The following is a 23,116-nucleotide window of genomic DNA, read 5'->3' as shown; positions in this document are numbered from 1 at the left end:
AGCTAGCCATATAGCAATTTTTAAACAATAGTTGGTTTAAATAAAACTACCAAGCAGGTTGGGCAAACATTTAACCTAACCGCTGGGTTAAAACAACCCAATCGCTGGGTTTGTCCATTTTCAACCCAACTTGGGTTGTTTTTAACCCAGCATTTTTTAGAGTGTAGATGACTGAATCAGAGCATCTCCAAAACTGCAGCTCTTGTGGGGTGTTCCCGGACTGCAGTGGTCAGTATCTATCAAAAGTGGTCCAAGGAAGGAACAGTGTTGAACCAGCGACAGGGTCATGGGCGGCCAAGGCTCATTTATATACGTGGGGAGCGAAAGCTGTCCTGTGTGGTCCGATCCAACAGACGAGCTACTGTAGCTCAAATTGCTGGTTCTGGTAGAAAGGTGTCAGAATACACAGTTCATCACAGTTTGTTGCGTTTGGGGCTGCATAGCCGCAGACCAGTCAGGGTGCCCATGCTGACCCCTGTCCACTGCTGAAAGCTCCAACAGTGGGTACGTGAGCATCAGAACTGGACCACGGAGCAATGGAAGAAGGTGGCCTGGTCTGATGAATCACGTTTTCTTTTACATCACGTGGATGGTCGGGTGCGTGTGCGTCGCTTACCTGGGGAACACACGGCACCAGGATACACTATGGGAAGAAGGCAAGCGGGTGGAGGCCGTGTGATGCTTTGGGCAATGTCCTGCTGGGAAACCTTGGGTCCTGCCATTCATGTGGATGTTACTTTGACACGTACCACCTACCTAAGGATTGTTGCAGACCATGAACACCCTTTCATAGAAACGGTATTTTCTGGTGGCTGTGGCCTCTTTCAGCAGGAAAATGCTCCTGCCACAAAGCAAAAATGGTTCAGGAATAGTTTGAGGAGCACAACAATGAGTTTGAGGTGTTGACTTGGCCTCCGAATTCCCCAGATCTCAATCCAATCGAGCATCTGTGGGATGTGCTGAACAAACAAGTCCGATCCATGGAGGCCCCACCTCACAACTTAAAGGACTTAAAGGATCTGCTGCTAACATCTTGGTGCAGATACCAAAGCACATGCCTCGACGAGTCAGGGCTGTTTTGGCAGCAAAAGGAGGACCAACACAATATTAGGAAGGAGGTCATAATGTTATGCCTGATCGGTGTAGACTGAACATTAAATGCGCATGACATAACCGTTTGCACAAATTTGTTTTTTGTAGTTTACACAGAGACGATAACACTTTCATTTTCAAGTACTGTAACTTGCACTTTGAAACCCGTTTTCAAAAGTTTGCATTTTTTTAGGCTGCCAAAACGCTGTTGCTGTGTAAATTAACATAAAATGTTTCGTGTTTTTAGTTGAAAACTGTGTCATGTAAATGCCACCTTAGAGAATTGCCAAAACACAATTAATTCACTTACCTGTTCAACAAAAAAGAAGAAACATGGGCGTCACAACTCCGTCATCAGATCTTTCCACCTTGTATCTTGCTGTATATTATTCTCATTTGTGGCTTTGTCTTTCTGTCTTAAGCTCTTTTCTGCTTTTACTGATTTACTAATACTGGTACTGATTCTCCCACTGTCTCCGGTAAAGCATGAAAATTGGTGTTCATTGTCAAATTTTTGCTCTTTCTCTCTTTCTGCTCTTATTGTTTGTTGCTATAGCATATCTACAGAGGCTCTATGACATAAAGTGAAACACTGTCATTTCAACATGGCAAAACTGAGGGGGTGACCCGCACCATATAATTAAAAATTATAAATAATTTTTTTAGAAAACTATTATGAGTACAGTCTTCATCCCTTATGTACACCACTCAGATGGCTCTTCACAAAAACACAATTTCTCAATGTATAAAACTTAAAGTACTTCTAAATACTAATACAGGTATGGGCATCTCTGGCCCTCAAAATCCACTTTTCTACAATGTTTAGCTCCAATAAACCTAAACAAACACACCTGACCAAGGTCTTCAGGATTACTAGAACGTTTCAGGTGATGCAAGGTTTAAAACTGCAGGAAAGTGGATCTTGAGGGCCAGACCCAGCTAACAGGGAACATTTTCAGAACTTTGCAGTTAGAATTGCTATCTGGTCTTCAATAAAGTTCTCAACACAGCACAAAACTGCCATTTATACAACGTTCATGTATAGTATATTAATGGAATGTATATTAACGTATATTAATGGAAATAGCAAAACGTTCTTAGATCATATTTTTGTTAGCTGGGGCGTTGCCCAGCACTGATATCACCAGGCATTTTTTTCTATAGCTGTTTAACAGGCTAAAACACACACACGCACACACAAACTGACTATAGCACAGAGTCAGCTACTAAGGAAATGTATTTTCATTAATATCACATTAGGGCATTAGTTATCACATGTATTTTAAATGTATAAAGGTATACAATTTAATAATTGCAACTTTATGCACAGGGCTATTTGCATGAATATTGAACTCGTAGAACGTGTTGGCCGTTAGCAGAAGGTTCCGGTGTTTCCGCCCGGAACTTCCTAGAAGCGACACCAGTGTACAGCAGCAGTCCGGCTAGATTTGCTGCTAGCCATAGTGGATCAGCTGTTATTTCACGGGATGCTCGTATAGATGACCCTTTCACCTGCTCGTAAGCTCAGCTCTCTGAAGATGTGCCGCTAAAGAATGCGATAGATGTGAGTAGTTTTCTATCAGACTGCCCTCAGATGTGTGTTAGAAATGGCTAGCAGCTGTATTAGCTGTGCAGTACATGAAGTCTAGAGGGAAAAGCTGCTGTCAACATCAATCTGTCATCGTCGTGTTTATGATTCCTGTCAGCTGGGTTTGGACTTCAGGGTGTTTCTGTCTCACGATGTCAACAGCTGGCTGAAAAGCGAAGTGCGGATCTGCTGTATGATTTGATATTGGGGTCAGGTCGTGGTACTGCTGCTTTTCTGTTGAATTGCATGGCGAAAGTAATGTTGATCTGGGAAAACGGCTCTATTTGGGAACTCTAAATGTTCAGTATAGATGAATAAGTGAGTACTGCATCTGCATTTCAGTGTAATTGGATTGGTCAAGACTGGACTTGGTCCCTAAACACCCTGAGGGCTTCAGACAGCACTGTGTTGTGTCATCAGATAACATCTGAAATAACATAGTATTTATCTCTGTGTGTGTTTAGATGATTTGCTCTTGTTCTCTGCTTCTAAAAAAAGTACTGTGGTGCTACCATGGTACAAGGATTATATAAAAGGGTAATACAATGGTACGTCAGTATATGTCATGGAGATGTGACCCAAATCTTATATTACAGTAAGTAAGTCATTTTATATCGTGGCATCTGCGTATATCACAATATAGTTATTTATTTATTGACAGTATATAAATAACTGAAAATTGCTCACAGTTAGTTGCTGGAGTTTTAACAGAAATTGTTTATATGTTACTTAACCATGTTAATACCTGCTTTTTGGATAATCCGGTGATTTAAGTACTTAACAGATGAAAAGCACTTCATCTTGATTATTTTCTCTTTCTATTTGGAAATTTCTATTTGGAAAATAAGTGGAGAAAAGCAAGCGGGACAAAAAAGATAAAGATTTTAACACAAATAGTTCCAGCTTTTTCTGATTGGATGAGCCACATTCAAGGTTGTTGTAAAATAGTCAAATTATATGGAACATATTCGAAGTTAAAATATATATTCAAGAGATAGTACAACAACAACAAAAATCTGTCTCATTTTACTCTCCTTTATCATTCCAAACCTGTATGACTTTCTTTATTCTCTGGAAAATATATTTTGAATAAGTTTGGTAGGCCTAACAGTTTTGGTCACCATTGACTTCCATTGTAAAAAAAAGACATTACTCAAAAAAAAAAAAAAAAATAAATAAATAAAATAAAATAAATAAATAAATAACCAAAATACCAATAATGCCCAGAAGAAATAAAAAAAAAAGAACTTTGACTTTTAATTATAAACAAGCCCGAAATACACCAGGACTCTTATTTTGAAATGCGGGCTGATCCTTCAGATTCTTACAACCGTCTAAAAAATATTATATAAAGGCCATTGTTACAGTTGTGTGGTATAGAGAGGCACAGGCACGGACTTCAACATAACAACGGGGTTTTAATCATAGAAGAAAGGTCACAACACAACATAAGATAAACAATATAACCGACAAGGGAGTGCAGAGTGAGAGTCCATTATAAAGGAGAGATGATGAGGTGATCCAGGTGTCGGGAATCCGTGATGGAGTGCTGATTGGGAAGTGCGTGCAGGTGAGAGACGAGGAGGATGATGGGAGTTGTAGTCCAGGACAGGGAGGATCTGTGACATCCATAAAGTAGACATTGTCATTATTCATCAACTTGAGTTCATTAGCAATCGCTTGGCATAAATCCGCGCTTTTCATTTATTGAGAATCACTTTGAAGCAGTCTGAAGCGCTGTTGTGCGAGCCTGTAGAAGTGTAGAACGCGCAACAGCGCCGCCTTGTGACTTTGCAGTGCACGTGGATATGTTAGCGGGAGTAAATAGTTCTCGCGCACAGAACGAGCAGGTACGAAACGCTTAGGGCCAAGGGAGATTTTCCACTAGTTAATCGATCGCGGGTGGTTTCATTATCTTGGGCGGATACAAAAGTATAAGAGGATAAAAATAATAAAAGCATAAATGTGTCTCCAAATATACCTGGGCTGCCTGCCCAAGTAAAGTCTATGTGTGGGAAGCACTGAAGTGACATGAGAGGAAAGACATATAATAATGTGTAGGCTATAGATTCCTCAGTGTTTTAACAGGCCTCAGTTACTGACACACATGTATCGATACTGAAATATCTATCTGAAACTGTTCCAATACTCCTTTTCTCCAGTACTGATACACCGATACCAGCTGCGCATTCTTGCTCTATTCTCCTGGACGGCTAATTGACACACACCTGCCTCCTCTCACTCACTCATCTCATTCCCTTTGGTTGAATAGTGCTTGTATTGTGCATAATTTTACTAATTCCTGCAGGTTTCGCACTCACACCAAAAGCATGATAAGCACCGCTGATAAGTTGCGCTCTCATAAAGCTGCCTCTCAGACAGCTTGTAAGTACCAAATTTAGTTGTTTTTCCTGGCTTATTGCGCTTAAATGGTCAAATACACACACACAAAAAAAAAAAAAAAAAAAAAAAATGTCTAAATGCCCATCTTGGTGAGTATTCAGGTAAAAACAGTCAGTTTTGTAATGTAAATAGTTGAAAAGAAATGGGAACCAAACAGAAAGAGAACACAAAGTATACCCAGCTTTGGCCTAGTCACATACTTGTCGGACCCTAGACAAACCTGTCACTACTACAACTATGAAAATAAAAGCTGAGCAAATACAGATGGCAGAGCATTAAATAATATTACTACATAAAACAAAAAGGAAAATTGCCTAGGCCAACATTTTTGAAAATTTGACTCATCGCTATCCATGAAATAAACAAGTTTTAACTCACCAGATATAAATACGTCATAGATACACAATTTTAGCCATTTTACCATGAATACAGACAAGACACCATGATACCACCACTACCAAAAGTAATTAATCATGCTTGAGTATAATAACACACACACATTACGACTCGTTTAAGAGATGCATAATATAATAGAAAGTTAGAACAGCTTGAACTGCAACTGGTGACAAATAATAACAATAATTATCTAGCCCTCTAAACATGAAAAAATAATTCATCATACCTTTATCCTAGTCCATAGAGCTGCATTGTGTTCTTCGTGGCGCATATCTGCGATTAGTCTCTTACAGGTTATTGGATAATGTTAGCCAACAGCCAAATAGCTGTTTAGGTTTAGCAAAGTCATACTCAGGTCTGTATTCTGGTTGGTATCACCCACTTTTCATGACCTAATCAGTTCCCAATGGACAAAATGGGTCCAACCTTACATTTCTTCTTGCTGATATGTAAAATTAAGGAAGCGAAATAAGTTGTGAGCGGCCATTCACATTGACTTCACAAGTTTTTCCTCATCTTGACTAGTGTTTTCACATGAATCCATGTTTCTTTCTTGCTCTCGCATGTAAATAATGTTAAGATGTCCTGCCACGTGATAACTACTAAAATGTATCTACCATAGTAAAACCAGAGATGCCCAAATCAGGGCCAGTGGGATAAAGTTGGACTGTGATGATGATGACTATGACCTTTGATTTGGCCCATATCACAAGTAGAGGGGGAATAGGAAAAAGCATGCCATATCTTCATTTCATATTCATCTCTTTTTATTTATTTTATAAAATGAATTGTTTTAATTTTGAATTGAGAATAAAAGTTTATTTATTTATTTTTACATTTAATATAGTTGAATTTATTGTAAAATTTACTATAATCAAGTTTGATTTTTTTACTCGAGTTGCACGATTAATCATTAAAAGGTCACAATCTCGATTCAAACACCCACACAAGCTCATTCTTAAATGTCAACGATTCACCTGTGTCTGTTAAACAAATCAGAACATTCTGTTTTGGCACTGCTCTGAGCCACTTGTCATGTGTGAAACAGCTAAACATTATTTTCAACCACACAGTATTGTTTTTCTGTGTTACAAATAATCATATTATCACAGAAGTACTGGGATAAAAGATAATAGTTTGGATATGAACACTGATTTCTACCGTAGCGATCAAAATAGAGCAAATCACCTTTTGAAAGTTGGCACTTTCAAATAACAATTGAATCGGTTACACGTTACTCCACCAGTTGGTGACAAGTGACTGTTAAAAATGTATTTGTCATTGAATTTTCATTCAAGAGATTTGTTCAAAAATGCTGATTCATCCAGTAATGAAACGAGTGAAGTATTTATGAGTGAGTCATTGAATCATTCAATTTTTGAAGTAATTCCTATTAAAAATTTTAAAAAAGACTGCAGCAGTTAACACTTTGTCAGAACTTATAGTAAATTACATGTTATTTTGTTTAGTTGTCTGTTCAGAATCGTGATCTCTGTTTGAAACAAAAAAAATGTGATTATCAATTTATCCAGAATCGTGCATCTCTGGTGATATTGTTCGATTGTATAAAGCACTATATAAATAAAGGTGACTTGACAGTGTGATTATTACACATAAAAGTACTGAGTAAAATTAATTAACAACATGTACTTGTGGGTTAAGGTTAGGGTAAGATTAGGGATGCACAAATTGGTATCGGCCAATATTTGTTCATTTTTTAATGTTCTTGTTATCGTCCAGATAAGAAAATTTGGCCGATATATTAAAGCTGATAAATAATAGATTATTTCTTTCAGCTGAGACACTTCAGATGCGCACTTTACGCCATAAATTCCTTGAAATATGATTGAAAATTTCAAAATTCAGTTAAGTGCAACCTGTGCAGTGCAAGTCTGTCATATAGGCTACATAAAATTATAACGAGAACATTATAATTGTGTTCTTGGAATATGGCTTTTAATGGTGAGACTTTTGTTTTTGTAATCGGGCTCTCAAAAATTATATAAAAATTTTGATTTAGATTTATCAGCTATTGAATATAAAGAATTATTGGTATCGGCCAAAATTTTCATATCGGTGCATCCCTAGGTAAGATTCTTGTAAATATGCACAATTTACTGTTATTACTATAGTAAGAACAAATGGCATCTGTAACTATGTAAACAAAATTAAATGTTACCAATGTTTGTCCCTTCTTGGAAAAAAAATTAGCCACCTCCAGATGTTACAGTAAAATTTCTGACCTTACAAACTGAACTTCTGTGTTTCTCCAGAATACGCCTGCAGTGAGTTCGGAGACTCTCTTGTCATCAAGGTTGCCATGGAGAAGCCATGGAGGTTATGGGCGGCACTTGAGGCGTGTTTGCTCACCGTGTGCGCGTGGTCATGGGGAATCTGCCGCGTCTCCTTGCTGGCCCTCATTCTGACCTTCCACCTGTACGGAGGCTTCATACTGCTGGGACTCATCCTGGTCTCTGTGGCCGGCATCCTGTACAAGTTCCAGGACGTGCTGCTCTACTTCCCCGACCAGCCCTCGTCCTCACGTCTTTACGTTCCCATGCCGACTGGAATCCCACATGAGAACGTGTACGTCCGAACCAAAGATGGCGTGCGGCTCAATCTCATCCTGCTCCGTTACACGGGCGAAAACCCTGCCACCGCTCCCACCATTTTATATTTCCACGGCAATGCGGGGAACATCGGCCATCGTGTGCCAAACGCACTGCTCATGCTGGTGAACCTGAAGGCCAACGTGGTTCTGGTGGACTACAGAGGCTACGGAAAGAGCGAAGGAGAACCTAGTGAAGAGGGACTGTACCAGGATGCAGAGGCTACCTTGGATTACATCATGACCCGGCCGGACATCGACAAGACCAAGGTAGTGCTGTTCGGCCGCTCGTTGGGAGGTGCGGTGGCCATCCGCCTGGCATCGGGCAACCCGCATCGAGTGGCTGCCATCATGGTGGAGAACACTTTCCTGAGCATTCCGCACATGGCGGCCACTCTGTTCTCTTTCTTCCCCATGCGTTACCTGCCGCTCTGGTGCTACAAGAACAAGTTTCTGTCCTATAGACATGTGGCGCTCTGCCGTATGCCATCTCTTTTCATCTCCGGCTTATCAGACCAACTCATCCCCCCGGTGATGATGAAACAGCTGTACGAGCTGTCTCCGTCTCGGACTAAACGCCTCGGCATCTTTCCCGAGGGCACGCACAATGACACCTGGCAGTGCCAGGGTTATTTTGCTGCCCTAGAGCAGTTTATGAAGGAGCTACTTAAAAGCCATGCAAGTGAAGAGACGGCCCAGGGGACGGCCAACGTCACCATAATCTAGAACAGTAACGACTGTTGACTGCTCTATAAATCTGGACCCTCTCAAAAAGAATGTACAATTTATTCTCTTTTATATTATTTCTCTTCTCCCCAACTTCCTAAGCTCTTTCTTTCCATTGATCACACACCAAGAATTCATTATTAGCAATTTCATTTATTCAGTAGAGAAGACTGCATTTTTTAAGCCTTTAAAATATTTTTTGTCAGTTTTTATATCAAGTATAAATGCATCTGCCTCAAGAATTTAGTGCCCTCTTGGTCTTTTTCTTTTCTTTTCTTTTCTTTTCTTTTCTTTTCTTTTCTTTTCTTTTCTTTTCTTTTCTTTTCTTTTCTTTTCTTTTCTTTTCATTTTTAAGCAATTTCCACCCTTGAAGGGTTAGTTCACCCAAAAATGAAAATTCTGTTTTTAATTACACACCCTCATGTTGTTTCAAACCTGTAAGACTTTCGTTAATCTTCGACACAAATTAAATCTGAGTGCTTTCTGTCCTTCCATTGACACCCAATGCAACTACCACTTTCAAGCCCCAGAAAGGTAGTAAAGACATCATTAAAGTAATCCATGTGACTCTAGTGGTTTAACCTCAATTTTACGAAGCAACGAATGTTTTGTTTGCGCAAAAAACATAATTTACCACTTAATTTACAAAATATTAATATCCAACACTCATTCACGCAACGTCTGCTCTCGCATCAAAACAACACGCTTGTATGGTGGTGTTCTCGTGAACGCACATTGGAGATTAATATTTTGTAAATAAGTGGTATATTGTGTTTATTCATACAAACAAAACACTTGCGTCACTTCATAAAATTGAGGTTAAACCTCTGCAGTCACATGGATTACTTTAATGTCTTTACTACCTTTCTGGGGCTTGAAAGTGGTAGTTGCATAGGCTGTCAATGGAGGGATTGAAAACTCTCAGATTTGATTAAAAATAATTTTATTTGTGTTCCAAAGATGAACAAAAGTCTTAGGGGTTTGGAACAACGTGATGGTGAGTAATTCATGAAAAAATATTTTTGGGGTGAACTAACCCTTTAAATGTATGCTAAAAGCCCAAACACCTGCAATTTGAAAATAGTTATGTCTAATCACATTGTTCTAAACTACTTTATTATCTTAAATTATTCAGTCTTGACATCAGTTTGTAGGCCAACCCTGAAAGCTGATTTCTTTCTTTACTTTTTTTTAGAATAGCGGTTTAAATTTGTGAGTAAATTAATGTCCGTGGTTAACATTACTTGATGAAGCATTCACATTTGTTCTACAAGTTGGTCACAAATTGCAAAAAAAACACAAAAAAAAACAACTTTTTTCAAGTAATGTACAAAACAAAAACGGCTTCAAAAATCAAGTTTGAAGTATAACTGTATGTAATATGTTAACCAGTTACCTTATTTTACTCATGAATGATAAACTGCTATTCCATAAAGTCCTGGATTTTAGGACTACTAAACTGAACAACCCTAACAAATTACTTTTTATTTATATTGTTTATATGTAATATACTTTTTTGGAACAGAACAGAGTGCTCATTGAAATCATTTTTTGCCTTTTAAATTCCAGCGAATACAGTTAAATGGTCCAGGGGCAACTGATCCTAGTTCCCTCATCTTTGTATATGGCATTTCATGCATTGAGTCTTCTATACCGGCCGTAATGTGTTGGAGCTTTATTTTATCACACTGCCTTCTTTTTTACGGGAGGTTAAAAATCCACTCAGGAAAATGGCTCATTGTGGTTTAATCCCATGTTTTGGATTTGCATATGGAGCTGTGTGTGAGAAGTATAGATTTCTCTACTGATTTTCATGTGGGCTGCAGTACACTGTGAGCACTGTATGAAAATACCAACACAACAAGCCTAAAGTATGTTTACTCTCTCTCAGGCTTAGTTATCTTCTGGAAGTAAGAGTGAAATCGCACATAACAGCTGCTTGACAGAGTTCCAAGCACAGTCCATTTGCACAACGTGTAAATAAGACGTTTCCCTTCATTTAATCAGGTCAAGTCTGCTTAGCATCAGTTCTCTGCCCATGACCTGTTTTGTTTGGATCACGTTGAAAAACCTGTTCATTGGTGACTGTTGCGCAGTAGTCAAATCCATTTTCTTTAACTCTTTCCAGATCCCTTAAAAAGCAGAAACATTCACAAAAATTTAAAGGATTAATTCACGCAAAAAAAAAAAAAAAAAAAAAAAAAAAAAGAAAATGGTCATCATTTACTCACCATATATGTCATTCCATACCTGTATGACTTTTTTCTTCAACTTTAAAGAGTGCGTTAGTCGCTCTTTTCAATGCAGTTACAGGTAGAAGCTTCAACAGGACTCAATAAAATTGAGGTATCCTGACTCCATATGACTTGAACAAAATCTTTTAGAATTGTAAATAAATCTCTCAGAGAGAAATCGCTCTTTTGCGACACAGATCAACAAGATTCTCTCATGAACTCTCATGAGTGCGCCAAGAAGAGCTACAGCTGATGGCTCAGTGAAGAACAAAATTCAGAGTCCAAAAGAAAGCTTTGGTTCTCAACTATTGTTATTGCATGGAAAAGAGCAACCATCACATTCTTCAAAATGTCTTCATGTTCCACAGAAGAAAGTTATATGAGTTTGGAAGAGTAAATGATGGCAGATATTTCAATGAACTATTTAACATATTGAATCAGGGGTAAAGATTGAGGTTCGTCTTTTCTGTAGGCTCACGTTGGTGGTTGACTGTCGAGCACCCAATAAAAGGTGGACTTTGCAAACCTTGCCCATTATATAGTGTTGGATCAGTGCACAACCTAGTCTGTAATTATTGCATGCTTTATTCAGCACATTTTGCACTTTACGCTCACATCTGTTGTAATGCGTGAAAACAGCCTGTGAATGTTAAGATAACAGATTTCAAGGCAGAGTGATCCTATGTCAGTTTGCATGCAACTATTGATATCTTCAAACAAGAGGTTATGTCAGGCTTCCAAAGTCCATCTTTCGGGATTCGGCAAATTCTTTTCGACCCGAGGTTCTCGAGGGTGTTTAAAAGATCGTATAGTAGCACAGTTGAGCCTAGATGTCTTTAGTTATGTCTAGTGTTGTTAGTTATGTAGAAACAGGAGAGTTGTACGTGAGTAAGAAGTGGAACCAGCCAATGCAAGAGGAAAAAGTTCCCAAGACACTGGGATTTTTGTGGTTTCAATACATCAGTACTTTTGTATATCAGTTTATTGACCTTTTGATTTTAAAAGAAATATTTGTAATGGTCATTATTGATCACATAGGCCCAATTCATAAGAACTGCCTCTAAACCTTATGAGGAAATAATTCATATATATCATTTGCGATGTGTCATTTAGTTGAACTCAAAGTGACGTGCCATGATACCTTATTGATTGTCTGTGTGGTTGAGTGTAAACCTTGGAACAAAGATGCTGATATGATAAAATAATGAAAATACTACTTTAGAGATTTGACTAATACTCCATTGGCATGTTCTGGCCATTCTCTGGGGCTAGTTTGTATGTTGAAATCTCATTTCATTTTGTTCATAAACTGAATATATGAAATAATATAAAGCGCTGCTCATGTTTTGTATTTGCTTTTTACAGTAAATAGCAGAGCGGAAAGATTCAGTTGTGAATGTGCAAGGAGGGTTTTCTTATTCTTTCAACATTTGTGTTTTGAGCTATGGATTTTCTATTTGAATCATGTGTTCATGTACATACAATTGAATCACACTTTCTATTTTCTGTGTGGTGACATGCAATAAAGAAATCAAACCCTTCTGATAACTTGTCTGCAAAAGAGTCTGTTTGTAGCTGCTGGTTCCTGTTTCTGGTTTTCACTTTAAAAAGAGCTAACCTGTTATTTTTTTGTTTTTTGTTTGATTCTTTACCAGGAACAGCTTCCGTTGTGGTTTGTCACTGTCATTTGTATACTTTCTTATGTGCTATTAATATATGACTTGTATATGTAAGCCTGACATTTTCATTTATCTGCCAATTCTCTTCACGCTTTTGACGCAGTTTGTCGGAACAAAGTAAGTGGTGACAAAGCAACTTTCGGTTGCAGTGCAGTGTTAAATACAGAGGGTGTGGACGGCTTGGCAGGAAAGGGATACGAAAACCAGACTGTTGGCTGGAGACTTGTAACAGACAGGACATTTTTTTTGGTGAGTACAGTTGCTTTCATACTAAGTTTGACTTCAACTGTAGATCTCAGGAGTCTTACTCAATTACATATCAACAAATATCAGCTTGAAGAGCAAGGGTAGTTGTGTAAAAGGTCTGATCCGGGATTGTTCTGAAAGAAACTTGTGCTAAGAGCTTCAGAGGGATATGAAGATGATTGGTTCGTGCCATATGAAGATGAATTGGACCCAGCAAGCATAACGAAGAACTCCAGATGAGCTTCGTTCTAAGTACAAACATCTCATTGTGAGGATCCTTATCGATTGTAGTCATGTTTTGAGGTGGGTTGAGATCTTTACAGAAATAAAGCTTTTAGTAAAACATTAGTTACTAAAAACATTTAGTAACTAATATTCCATTTCCCCTAAAAGTTTGTTCCACCATGCCTGCTGAGGATGTTGGTCCAGGTCGGGGTGAAAGGAGAAGGCTGCCTTGGCTGTTTCTGGTGCTGGTTGTCACTGCCATCACCTCTTCCTCCCTGTCTGTGATCTCCTTGTACCATGTGCTGGCCTTGCAGGCTGAGGTGGAGGGTTTGAGGGCCGAGGTGGTCCGCAAGAGAGAGGAGCAAAGCGGGATGATAGAAGAACCCATGAATGGGGCGGAGAAGCAAACTCATCAGCATGAGCATGAAGAGATCAAAGACAGAATTGAGGTTTGGACCACAATACATACATCAAATGTCCTTCTAAAGAATTGTTTTGTAATTGATGATTTGAAGGAATTGCATAAATGGCAGTTAGTTATTACATGGGAAAGTTGTCTCAAAGGTTGTATCTCTGTAACTTTAAGGTTTGGATTCAAAGAGTCCAACAGTAATTTTGTATGTTTGTTTAAAACTCCTAGTTCCAGGGTTTATACAAGGTGCTTGAAGTACTTGAATTTGACTTTTTGAAATTTAAGTCCTGGAAAACCCTTGAAAACAGCCATATTTATGAAACGGTACTTGAAAAGTGCTTGAATTATTGAAAGACATTATATGATATTAGTGTTTAATTTTATCGATAAAACAATCTTTTCACACCAAATTAATGCTGCAGCCCATCTGATATACATATAGAACCATTTTGCATGGCTATGAGTGTGATATTGCTCATATAAATATCCAAGATTCAGGTCAATCATATATTCATGGGAATATATGGAGGGGGAAAAAATCCACAGTCATTGCATGTGCTGCACTTTATTTGTACCATTTGTTTTTATTGGTTTATTTTTATTTATCTATTTACCATTTTTTTTTAAGAACTTGAAAGATAATAAAGATCTTGTTTGATAAGTGAGATCTCTGATTGTAGTCCTTGAAAACCAAAAAAGTAGTGCTTGAAAAGTCCTTTAAAAGTCCTGGAAGTTCATTTTACAGTATCTGTATGAACCCTGTAGTTCAAAACCGTCAAAATTAGGAGAGCACGTGCCCTATAAACTCTTTTCCAATATCATCATATCTAAATGACTTTTGTGTAAGAAAGTGAACCTTATTTTGGCTACGCTTTATTTTAAGGTGTTCCTGTAATTATACAATTAGGTACTGAGTAATATTAATATACCCTTTTCACGGACTGTGATGACGCGTTTTAACAGTCATCAATATCGTAAATCCTGCAAAGTTTTTTTTATATTTTCATTTTTTTTTTAAAAAACATATGTACATTTATAAAAATATACTTAGTATTATATTACCTTTGCATCAAATTACAAAAATGTAGTTAACACTGCTGTGAGGGTTTTTCTAAGACCGTTATCAATCGCTCTCTATTTTTTTCCTATTTATGAAAGTTGTAAAAACACTATTGTGGAGTTTTTCTTTTGCTATATGAGCAAATGGAAACACAAAAAATATATTTAATTCTCTCATTCACTGCTATAGAATTTTACCCAACTATGACGACTTTCGCTCCTGAGAAACCCAGAAATGTGCAAAGGGTCTATTAACAGCATCAGGGTTTGGTTTAGAGTTAGTTGCATGTAATTATGCACATTTTACAGTTATTACTAATAAGTACATTGCAACATGTAATAAGGACACTGAACTAGTGTTTTGTAAGTGTTACCTCTTATTTTGACATTTTTTGTAGGTTAGAAATGACTTTTTTGTTGTTTTAATGAATGATTTAGTGTTGCATAATTATTTTGCTGTTTCAGTTGTGTTTAAAATTGACAACTTACCCCATGTATGTAATTGTGTTAAATTGACTTTATCTTTTTTTTTTTCTTTTTAATGTATGTATGTTTGAAATGTTGTCAATATGTTGGTTGTCAAGAAAATTATCCCATGATTTACTCACCCTCAAGCCATCCTAGGTGTATATATCTTTTTTTCAGATGAACACAATTGGAGATATATTTAAAAATATCCTGGCTCTTCCAAGCTTTATAATGGTAGTGAACAGGGGGCATTTTGAAGCCCCCCAAAAAATGCATCCATCCATCATAAAAAATAATCCATATGGCTCCAGGGGGTTAATAAAGGCCTTCTGAAACAAAGATGGGTGACGGGTTTTTGAAAGAAAAATAACCATATTTAAACTTTATAAAGTAAAATAACTAGCTTCTAACATATCCCTTTAAAGCATGTCCCTATACATAAGAAATATATGTAATATATTTGGTTTAACTATGACAAGCCTAAATGAAGATATATTTTGGGCATTTTTTGGGCCTTATCATCATCAGCCTGACACAGTGACCAGCTTTATAATTTACGTTCTTATAACACACTTAAGCTTGTAGAAAATACCTAAGCTGTTTTTATTCAGTGGGATTTTTGGTCATCTGTTTACAGTATCTGCAGCAGACTGAGATGGATGATACCACAACAGACAGTGTTGCCATGTCAAAAAGGAGTCTGGGGCATGTCTCAAAAAAAGCAGGCAAGCCCACACTTCTGCTTATTCTATGATGCACTTGTCTTGGGTTTTTTTTTTTTTTTTTTTTTTTCTTTCTTTTTTTCTTTCTTTTTTTTAGTGTTAAGCTGTGGGTTATTTGTGTTTACTGACAGGAGTGATGCAGAGCACAGATGGTGTAAGATTAAAACCACTTAATATCTATATAACAAAAAAAACATGCACATTGTGCAAAAGTGCACCATTACACATTTGCATATCCTGTTACACTATGAGTCACTGAATGCAAAAATTAACACTGTAATCATTCTCATCTCTTACTGACAGCTACAGAAAATGCTTGCAATTAAGAAATGTGTAATAAGAATACATGTACATTTACGGTATGTGAATACAATTCATTTCTGTTTTTCTTGTGTGTTTTAAACTCCTCTGCCCTTCCACAGAATCCCAGGCATGCTTACAGATGATGGCAGACAACAGGAAGAAAACCTTCCAGAAAGGTACTGAAGGAGTTTGTAAAATCATAGTATTATAAACGTGTTTTGGCGTATACTGTTATCTAGAATAACTCATAGCTAAATTGTGTTCAAGTGATACATTTTACCAATTTTATCAATTACCTTGTTGTTCCTATAAAAGAGTTCACTGTACTATGAAAACACAATGTAACTTTCTACACTTCATTCCCAGTCCAAAAAGAGCATTTGTTATAACTGACCTGCAATGACATGTTCTGAACGTCTGAAACCTTGTGGCTCCAGGGTGATAAATGAATCAACACATGACATCTTTTAACATGTCCGTGACTTCTGTCGGGTGTTCAGTCATATCAGCCTCAGAAATCACACCCACAAACTGAACGTCTGATGCAAATGGCACCCAAAATTGGAAACTCTTCAGGAGTTTCGAAGTCAATATCTGATTGGATGTATCCTACAGTGTTTTATGTTCTTTAACGGCCCTCCTGGAAACAAAGCCGTCGTGATGCCAAACCCCCTCATGGAAGAAGAAAGCCGTCGTGTTTATAAATGTGACAATGAGCGCTTATCAGGATCAACTAAACGCTGGGTTTTCAAAAGTATGTAAAGTTCATGGCATAGACTCTTTAAAGGGGTCATATCATGAAAATCTGACTTTTCCCATGTTTAAGTGCTATAATCGTGTCTCTGGTGCATCTACAGCACAGAAAATGTGAAAAAGGACAACCCAGTAACTTGTTTTTGGTAAGCCTTTCTCTGCAAGCATGAGACAAATCGAGCCGTTCTGATTTTGCTCCCCTTGTGACGTAGGAAGGGGATCTTATTGTAATATTACCGCCCCCTGAATCTGTATGTTTCCACCCACGGCTCCACCATTGTTTTCGTAAGCGACGAGTAACACTGGTCCTGGAGTGCAGCAGCAGCAGCTTTTTAGCTACAACCCTGATCAAACACACTTAAATGTCTTCAAGATTACTAAAGCTGTGTGAAGGAAGGTGCATTGTGTCAGAGCAAAACTCTGCAGGACAGCAGTACTCAAAAACGACCGTCCCTGAGCTCCTGATATGTCTCAGCTATGTAAACATTCTCACTGATTCATATACCAGTATGTGTAAGTCATTAACACTAGAATGCTTCACACGATCGTCAGTAAAACACAGGAATTGCACAGAAATTGATTCTCAAAGATGGATCGATACCAACCGATCCAGTTTCCTGAATGTGTTTAGTTAGCATGTTTTGCTAATGTACTGTTAAATGTGGCTAAAGTTACCATTGTTTCTTACTGTATTCACGGAAACCAGAACCATTTCGTTATTTTTATTTTTACCCCAAAAACATGTGTAGTCTGTATAATTCATAAACGCATCTTCATTCTTATTGAGTCTCTTCAACAGTGAGTAGCTTTAGCCACGTTAGCCGTGCAGCACACTATCAAAATCATTCAGAATCGAATTTTAGCAAACATCCACAATACATGCCATACCCATGCTATATGCTGCATCAAGAACAGTTTAATGATCCATTTTACGAGTTATATTTGCTGTGTGAGCTTCTGTATTATGTATGCCTCAGTGTATTGGAATGACGAGCGATCTTGGGGGCGGGGAGCACAAGCTCATTTGCATTTAAAGCAACCCACCCACAAAGACGGCTTGATTTTGCTCACACCTAAAGGCAGGAACACACCAAGCCGACGGTCTGCCGTCTGGCAGTTTTTCTTCAAGTTTTCTCAGTGTGTTTCACACTGTTGGCTGAAGTTGGTCCTCATCTGCTTTTTTTCGGCCGATTCGAAATGTTGAATTGACGTCGGAGCTCGTCGGTCCGTCAGGCCATCTGAGCATTCTGATTGGCTGTTCAGATACTGCCACCTACTGATTCGGAAAGGCATTTCATCTCACGCAGGCGCAGAACTGACGTGCTACTTGGCCGTCGGTTGTCTAGCGTTGGTTTGGTGTGTCAGGCCAACTGTGGACACAGACGCTGCCGACGTGAGCCAACCCCACAGTCTGCTTTCGTCGCCACTAGATCGTCAGCGTCAGCTTGGTGTGTTTTGGCCTTAAATCGGGGTAAATTTGACAAGCTAAAATTAATGATCTGTGGGGTATTTTGAGCTGAAACTTCACTGACACATTCTGGGGACACCAGAGAATTATATTACGTCTTGTCAAAAGAGGTAGTCTGGCTATCACCAGACCAAGCTCAATTTAAAATTGAACATTGGTCTGGGGAGTTTGCTATGTATTTTCTACTGCACAAGAGGCGTGATCAACGAGCATTAGTCACGCAATTGGATAGTCCTTCAACCAATCAGATCAACGATCCGGGTGACGTACTTTGTAGAGCGATGCGAAAACTCCAGACAGGTTTACCGTGTCTCAATCAGCATCGAGCGATTTTTGCAGGTTGTGCAAAAAAACATGAAAGTGATCGGTATTTACACCCACTCGAGCAATTTGTTTGCTAACTAAAGAAGTCATTCAGCTTCGTCGAGAGGTTGAAAGGCGACTCTGATACTGTTCTGGTTCAGTGTAAATGAACGCGGAATATAGCCGCCCTAAACTACCTCATTGTCATGACAACCAAAAAGATTTCCAGTCAGCTCAGGCGCCGCGAGATTCAAGAAGCAGGGAGACGAAACATATAGAGCAAATAATAAAAATATTGTCTACCATCAAGGGGCATTGAAGTAAAAGAGTCCTGTACTCACATCGTGAAGCAAACCACCAAAATAACAGCAGAGAATCGTCGTGTGTCATCAATCGCCGTTTGTAATCTTCCTATGAAGTGACTGTCGGAGTCAACGCTCTGCTACATTTCTCTCAGATAAGGTAAATGCTTAACACAATCGGCGTCACTGTGATTGTGCATTGTTATTTTGGAGTGACGGTCGTGCGAGAGACGGGTAGATCAGATAGAGTTTGAAAGCTGCTTGCCGTCGCTTCTCTATCGTCATCGTGTTATACCCGCCAATAGCGAGCAAGGTGGACAAGCCAGTCTGTGATTGGTTCCCGCAAAAGTGTAACAGCGCAGCAGAAGTGAATGCACGGGTTTCCAGACTGAGTTGCCGAGCGAAATCAAATCGCCGGCACATCAGGCTGGGTTTACCCAGACTACAAAAGAGGCATAATAGGTCACCTTTAAAATACATCCATAAGTTTTACACGCCGGTCTGTTATTGTAGGGACATTGACGTTACATTTTCACACCCCTAAACATGACGCAGAACAAAATGAACTATGATTTGTTGCTTTACATGCAAGTCAATTTCAGCTCAGATTATTTTATAAATCTATCATGTTTAGACTTTTACTGAAGGATATTTAAACTTTAAAGCAGGCCCGGCCCGTGGCATAGGTGACAGGCCTAGGGCGTAAAATGATGGGGGTCGTCGCACAAGAGGCAGGAGGCAGGCCCGGTTCTACGGTGGTTGATACTGTAATAATATCATATTGGCAAAACTGATTTGACAAATGATCCAGTGTGTATTTGTGTTCGCACTCTGGAGAGCATCACAGGTTTCTTTTTACAACATATTTTTGCAGCGTTAAGCAGTGAAGCCAATCACAGACAGGTTTGTTGATCTCTTGAATGCAACTGGCCATTCAGAGGTGTTTAAATTAGTCAGAGTTTTTGTTCAGTGCTGACTCATTACAACAAACAAAGTGTAGACATTATGTACTGTAAATAAGAGATTAATTGTGCAGTGTAGACAGCTTCATTGATTATAATGGAACTTTGTGAGATCGCAATGAACTGAGATGAGTGACAGCTTTTTAGTGATTTTAAAGGGAGCACTCTGCGCACGTTTATGCCAATTAACATCCTTTTAGTAATTTAGATTACAATATGTTTTTGATAACAAAGTTGACATCAATGAAAAAAAAAATTTAACAGTAGACAGCGTTATGTTGGACTAATTGAAACACTGCCTGCATCATCACTAGGGTTGCAAAATTCTGGGAATTTTCAAAGCTGGAAACTTTCCATGGGATTAATGGGAATAAACAGGGAATTTACAAAATATATAACAGGGTACTTAAATGTTGAAAAAAAAAAAAAAACATCTTGCAGCATAATTTTGGTTAAAACAACCAGATTTAATGCAATTTCAGTTGAATTTTTACCCTGCACATTCACACAGCACACTACTTACTGCTGGGCTATTGAGGCCACACCCGCTACATGCACTGTGCATTCCCCCAGTCCATAACATGAAAATTTGATCAAAAATACAGAAAAAAAAAATGTAATATTGTGAAATATAACAACAATTTAAAATAATGTATATTAAAATAGAAAACCATTAAAATATAATTTATTTCTGTGATGCAAAGCTGAATTTTCAGCATCATTTCTCCAGTCTTCAGTGTCACATGATCCTTCAGAAATCATTCTAATATGCTGATTTGATACTCAATTATGAGTGTTGGAAACAGTTGTGCTGCTTAATATTTTTTATAACCTGTGATACTTTTTTCAGAATTCTTTGATGAAAAAAAAAAATGTAAAGAACAGCATTTATTCAAAATAGAAATATTTTGTAACAATATACACTACCGTTCAAAATTGTGGGGTCAGTATTTATTTTTATTTTTTTTTAAAGAAATTAATATTTTTATTCAGCAACTATGTGTGAAATTGATAAAAAAAAGTGATATTAAAGTGATATTGTTAGAAAAGATTAGAGAAGATTTCTATTTTGAATAAATGCTGTATTAAAAAGTATTACAGGTTCCAAAAAAAAAAATTAAGCAGCACAACTGTTTCCAGCATTGATAATTGAGTATCAAATCAGCATATTAGAATGATTTCTAAAGGATCATGTGACACTGAAATAAATAACACATAACAATTGCTGCAATAAAAATATATTTATTTTACATATTTACAAAATTAAAATGAATTGAATGCTAAATAAATAACTGTTATTTCATGTTATGACCAAACATAATGTTTATATTTATGTTTGTATATGATACATTTTATATAAATATTATACGTTTATTACGTTTTCTAAAGGATCATGTGACACTGAAATAAATAACACATAACAATTGCTGCAATAAAAATATATTTATTTTACATATTTACAAAATTAAAATGAATTGAATGCTAAATAAATAACTGTTATTTCATGTTATGACCAAACATAATGTTTATATTTATGTTTGTATATGATACATTTTATATAAATATTATACGTTTATATAAGTTTTCTAAAATTTCCAATTAATTCCCATAAAATTCCTGTTAAGTTTCCAAATTGGAATATTTCCAAAATTCCCCAGATTAAGTTCCCGTGGAAAGTTTCCGGAAATTTACCGGAAACTTTCCGCCCCTTTGCAACCCTAATCATGACGTGATTATAATACATCACCATAATGCGTTAATTATGCATAAAAGCACAGTTATCATAGGTAGTCTATTAGTTTTTCCATTAGCATTCGCCACTTAAACTATGCTTTGGAAAAAAATGAGTGAAATCACAAGTTAACTAATCTTCATGGTAGACATTGATGTTTGTGTACTATTCTGAAATGGCTTTAGAACCCCTTTACTGGAAACCCTTAACACTATGAGCCATTTTTGCTTGTCTGGGCCTGTCCTTCTTTCAAGTCAGTATATGAGCAAAGCCAGAGACAGCTCTTGTTTTTCCCATTGGATATCCCATTATTTCTACATGTTATTTATTTATTTTTTTTTGTCAGAGTTTGCTTTGGAGTTATGCACAGCCATCCCATGGCATGTCGGTCTAAAGCGCGGCTCTGCTCTGGAGGAAGAGCAGGGCACTATTTTAATCAAAGAGGAGGGATTCTTCTTTATCTATAGTCAGGTATATAAATTCTCGACTTATGATACATTCTTGAGGTCTTTTTTTGGCCTTATAACTGAACTTTGAGACATTCCAACACCGTGCTCAGTGTTTTCTCCTCATTATTTCAAGCTCTCATTTTCCCAGGTCTACTATACAGACTCGACGTTCGCTATGGGCCACATCGTGATTCGTATAAAGAAAAATGTTGTGGGAGATGAGAGTCAGCACGTCGTTCTGTTCCGCTGTATTCAGAGCATGAATCGAGTCAATCACTTCAACACCTGCTACACCGGAGGTGAGTGTGAAAAGTCTTGCTACTTTATCAGTGTCACAAATGAGTTACAAAGTGCAAAGTTGGGTGAATTTCATAAAAAATTTTTTTTTTTTTTTTTTTTTTGCATTGTGGTATTATCCTTTATCCATTGTTATACAATTAAGCAGATTTCCTCAAAATTACTATTGCTACTGTATAAATTGCAATTTTTATTTTAGTCATTACAGTAATAAGAATATGTTTGGTGGGGTTTTTTTTTTTTTTTTTGCATTACAGTAACAAGGAACTGTAACAGGAAACGTAATGGTCCAAAAATAAGTTTAATTTTCTTTTAGCAAAATGTAATTTCCTTTTACATTCTTGTGGCTTTCAGTTAAAACCATAACCCAGACATGTTCTTGACACATGAGACTTGACAACATTAGTTTTCACACAGTCAGCAAGGCCAGAAGTAGCCAAAGAGTTTTTTTTTTTTCCTCTAATTGTGTATTTTGAACAGTGAACGTCTGAGAATAATAGTATCAAGGTGATGAAAATGTCTCATAGAAATGCAATGCATATTTGAATAAATATATAATGTATATACTATTACAAATGAATGTAACTGAGAATGTGATATACAGGTGTAGTGAAACTGGACTCTGGGGACAGACTGGAGCTTCTGATACCTCGTACCCATGCAAATATCTCTCTGGATGGGGATTCCAC

General features: G+C 37.5%; 2 protein-coding genes across 4 annotated transcripts in view; both read left to right on the top strand.

Annotated features, from left to right (window-relative positions):
* The first annotated feature begins 2,478 nt into the window (after positions 1–2,478).
* abhd13 (abhydrolase domain containing 13) lies at positions 2,479–12,595 on the top strand. 2 transcript variants are annotated; one of them, XM_048193124.1, is made up of 2 exons: positions 2,479–2,656; positions 7,753–12,595. In XM_048193124.1, exon 2 carries the CDS (start codon positions 7,800–7,802, stop codon positions 8,811–8,813), a length of 1,014 nt encoding a protein of 337 aa, XP_048049081.1. In that variant the 5' UTR covers positions 2,479–2,656; positions 7,753–7,799; the 3' UTR covers positions 8,814–12,595. The 2 variants fall into 2 exon arrangements, with proteins under 2 accessions (XP_048049081.1, XP_048049082.1); XM_048193125.1 differs by lacking the exon at positions 2,479–2,656 and adding an exon at positions 2,664–2,998.
* A 366-nt stretch (positions 12,596–12,961) lies between these two features.
* The window catches only part of tnfsf13b (TNF superfamily member 13b), an 11,112-nt gene continuing 957 nt past the window's right edge, over positions 12,962–23,116 (top strand). Inside the window, exons 1-7 of one of the 2 annotated variants that reach the window (XM_048193127.1) lie at positions 12,962–13,275; positions 13,366–13,646; positions 15,774–15,861; positions 16,281–16,337; positions 22,028–22,152; positions 22,279–22,429; positions 23,032–23,116. The exon at positions 23,032–23,116 is cut by the window's right edge and continues 957 nt beyond it. In XM_048193127.1, coding sequence (XP_048049084.1) covers positions 13,377–13,646; positions 15,774–15,861; positions 16,281–16,337; positions 22,028–22,152; positions 22,279–22,429; positions 23,032–23,116 — 776 coding nt within the window. In that variant the 5' untranslated portion in view covers positions 12,962–13,275; positions 13,366–13,376. Of the gene's footprint in view, positions 13,276–13,365; positions 13,647–15,773; positions 15,862–16,280; positions 16,338–22,027; positions 22,153–22,263; positions 22,430–23,031 lie in introns of both variants that reach the window. The other variant, XM_048193126.1, reaches the window with a different exon arrangement.

This window comes from Megalobrama amblycephala, linkage group LG6, assembly GCF_018812025.1.
Source record: "Megalobrama amblycephala isolate DHTTF-2021 linkage group LG6, ASM1881202v1, whole genome shotgun sequence".
Lineage (NCBI taxonomy): Eukaryota > Metazoa > Chordata > Actinopteri > Cypriniformes > Xenocyprididae > Megalobrama > Megalobrama amblycephala.
The sequence above is the reverse complement of the archived record's forward strand: the minus strand, read 5'-3'. Positions and strand labels throughout refer to the sequence as shown.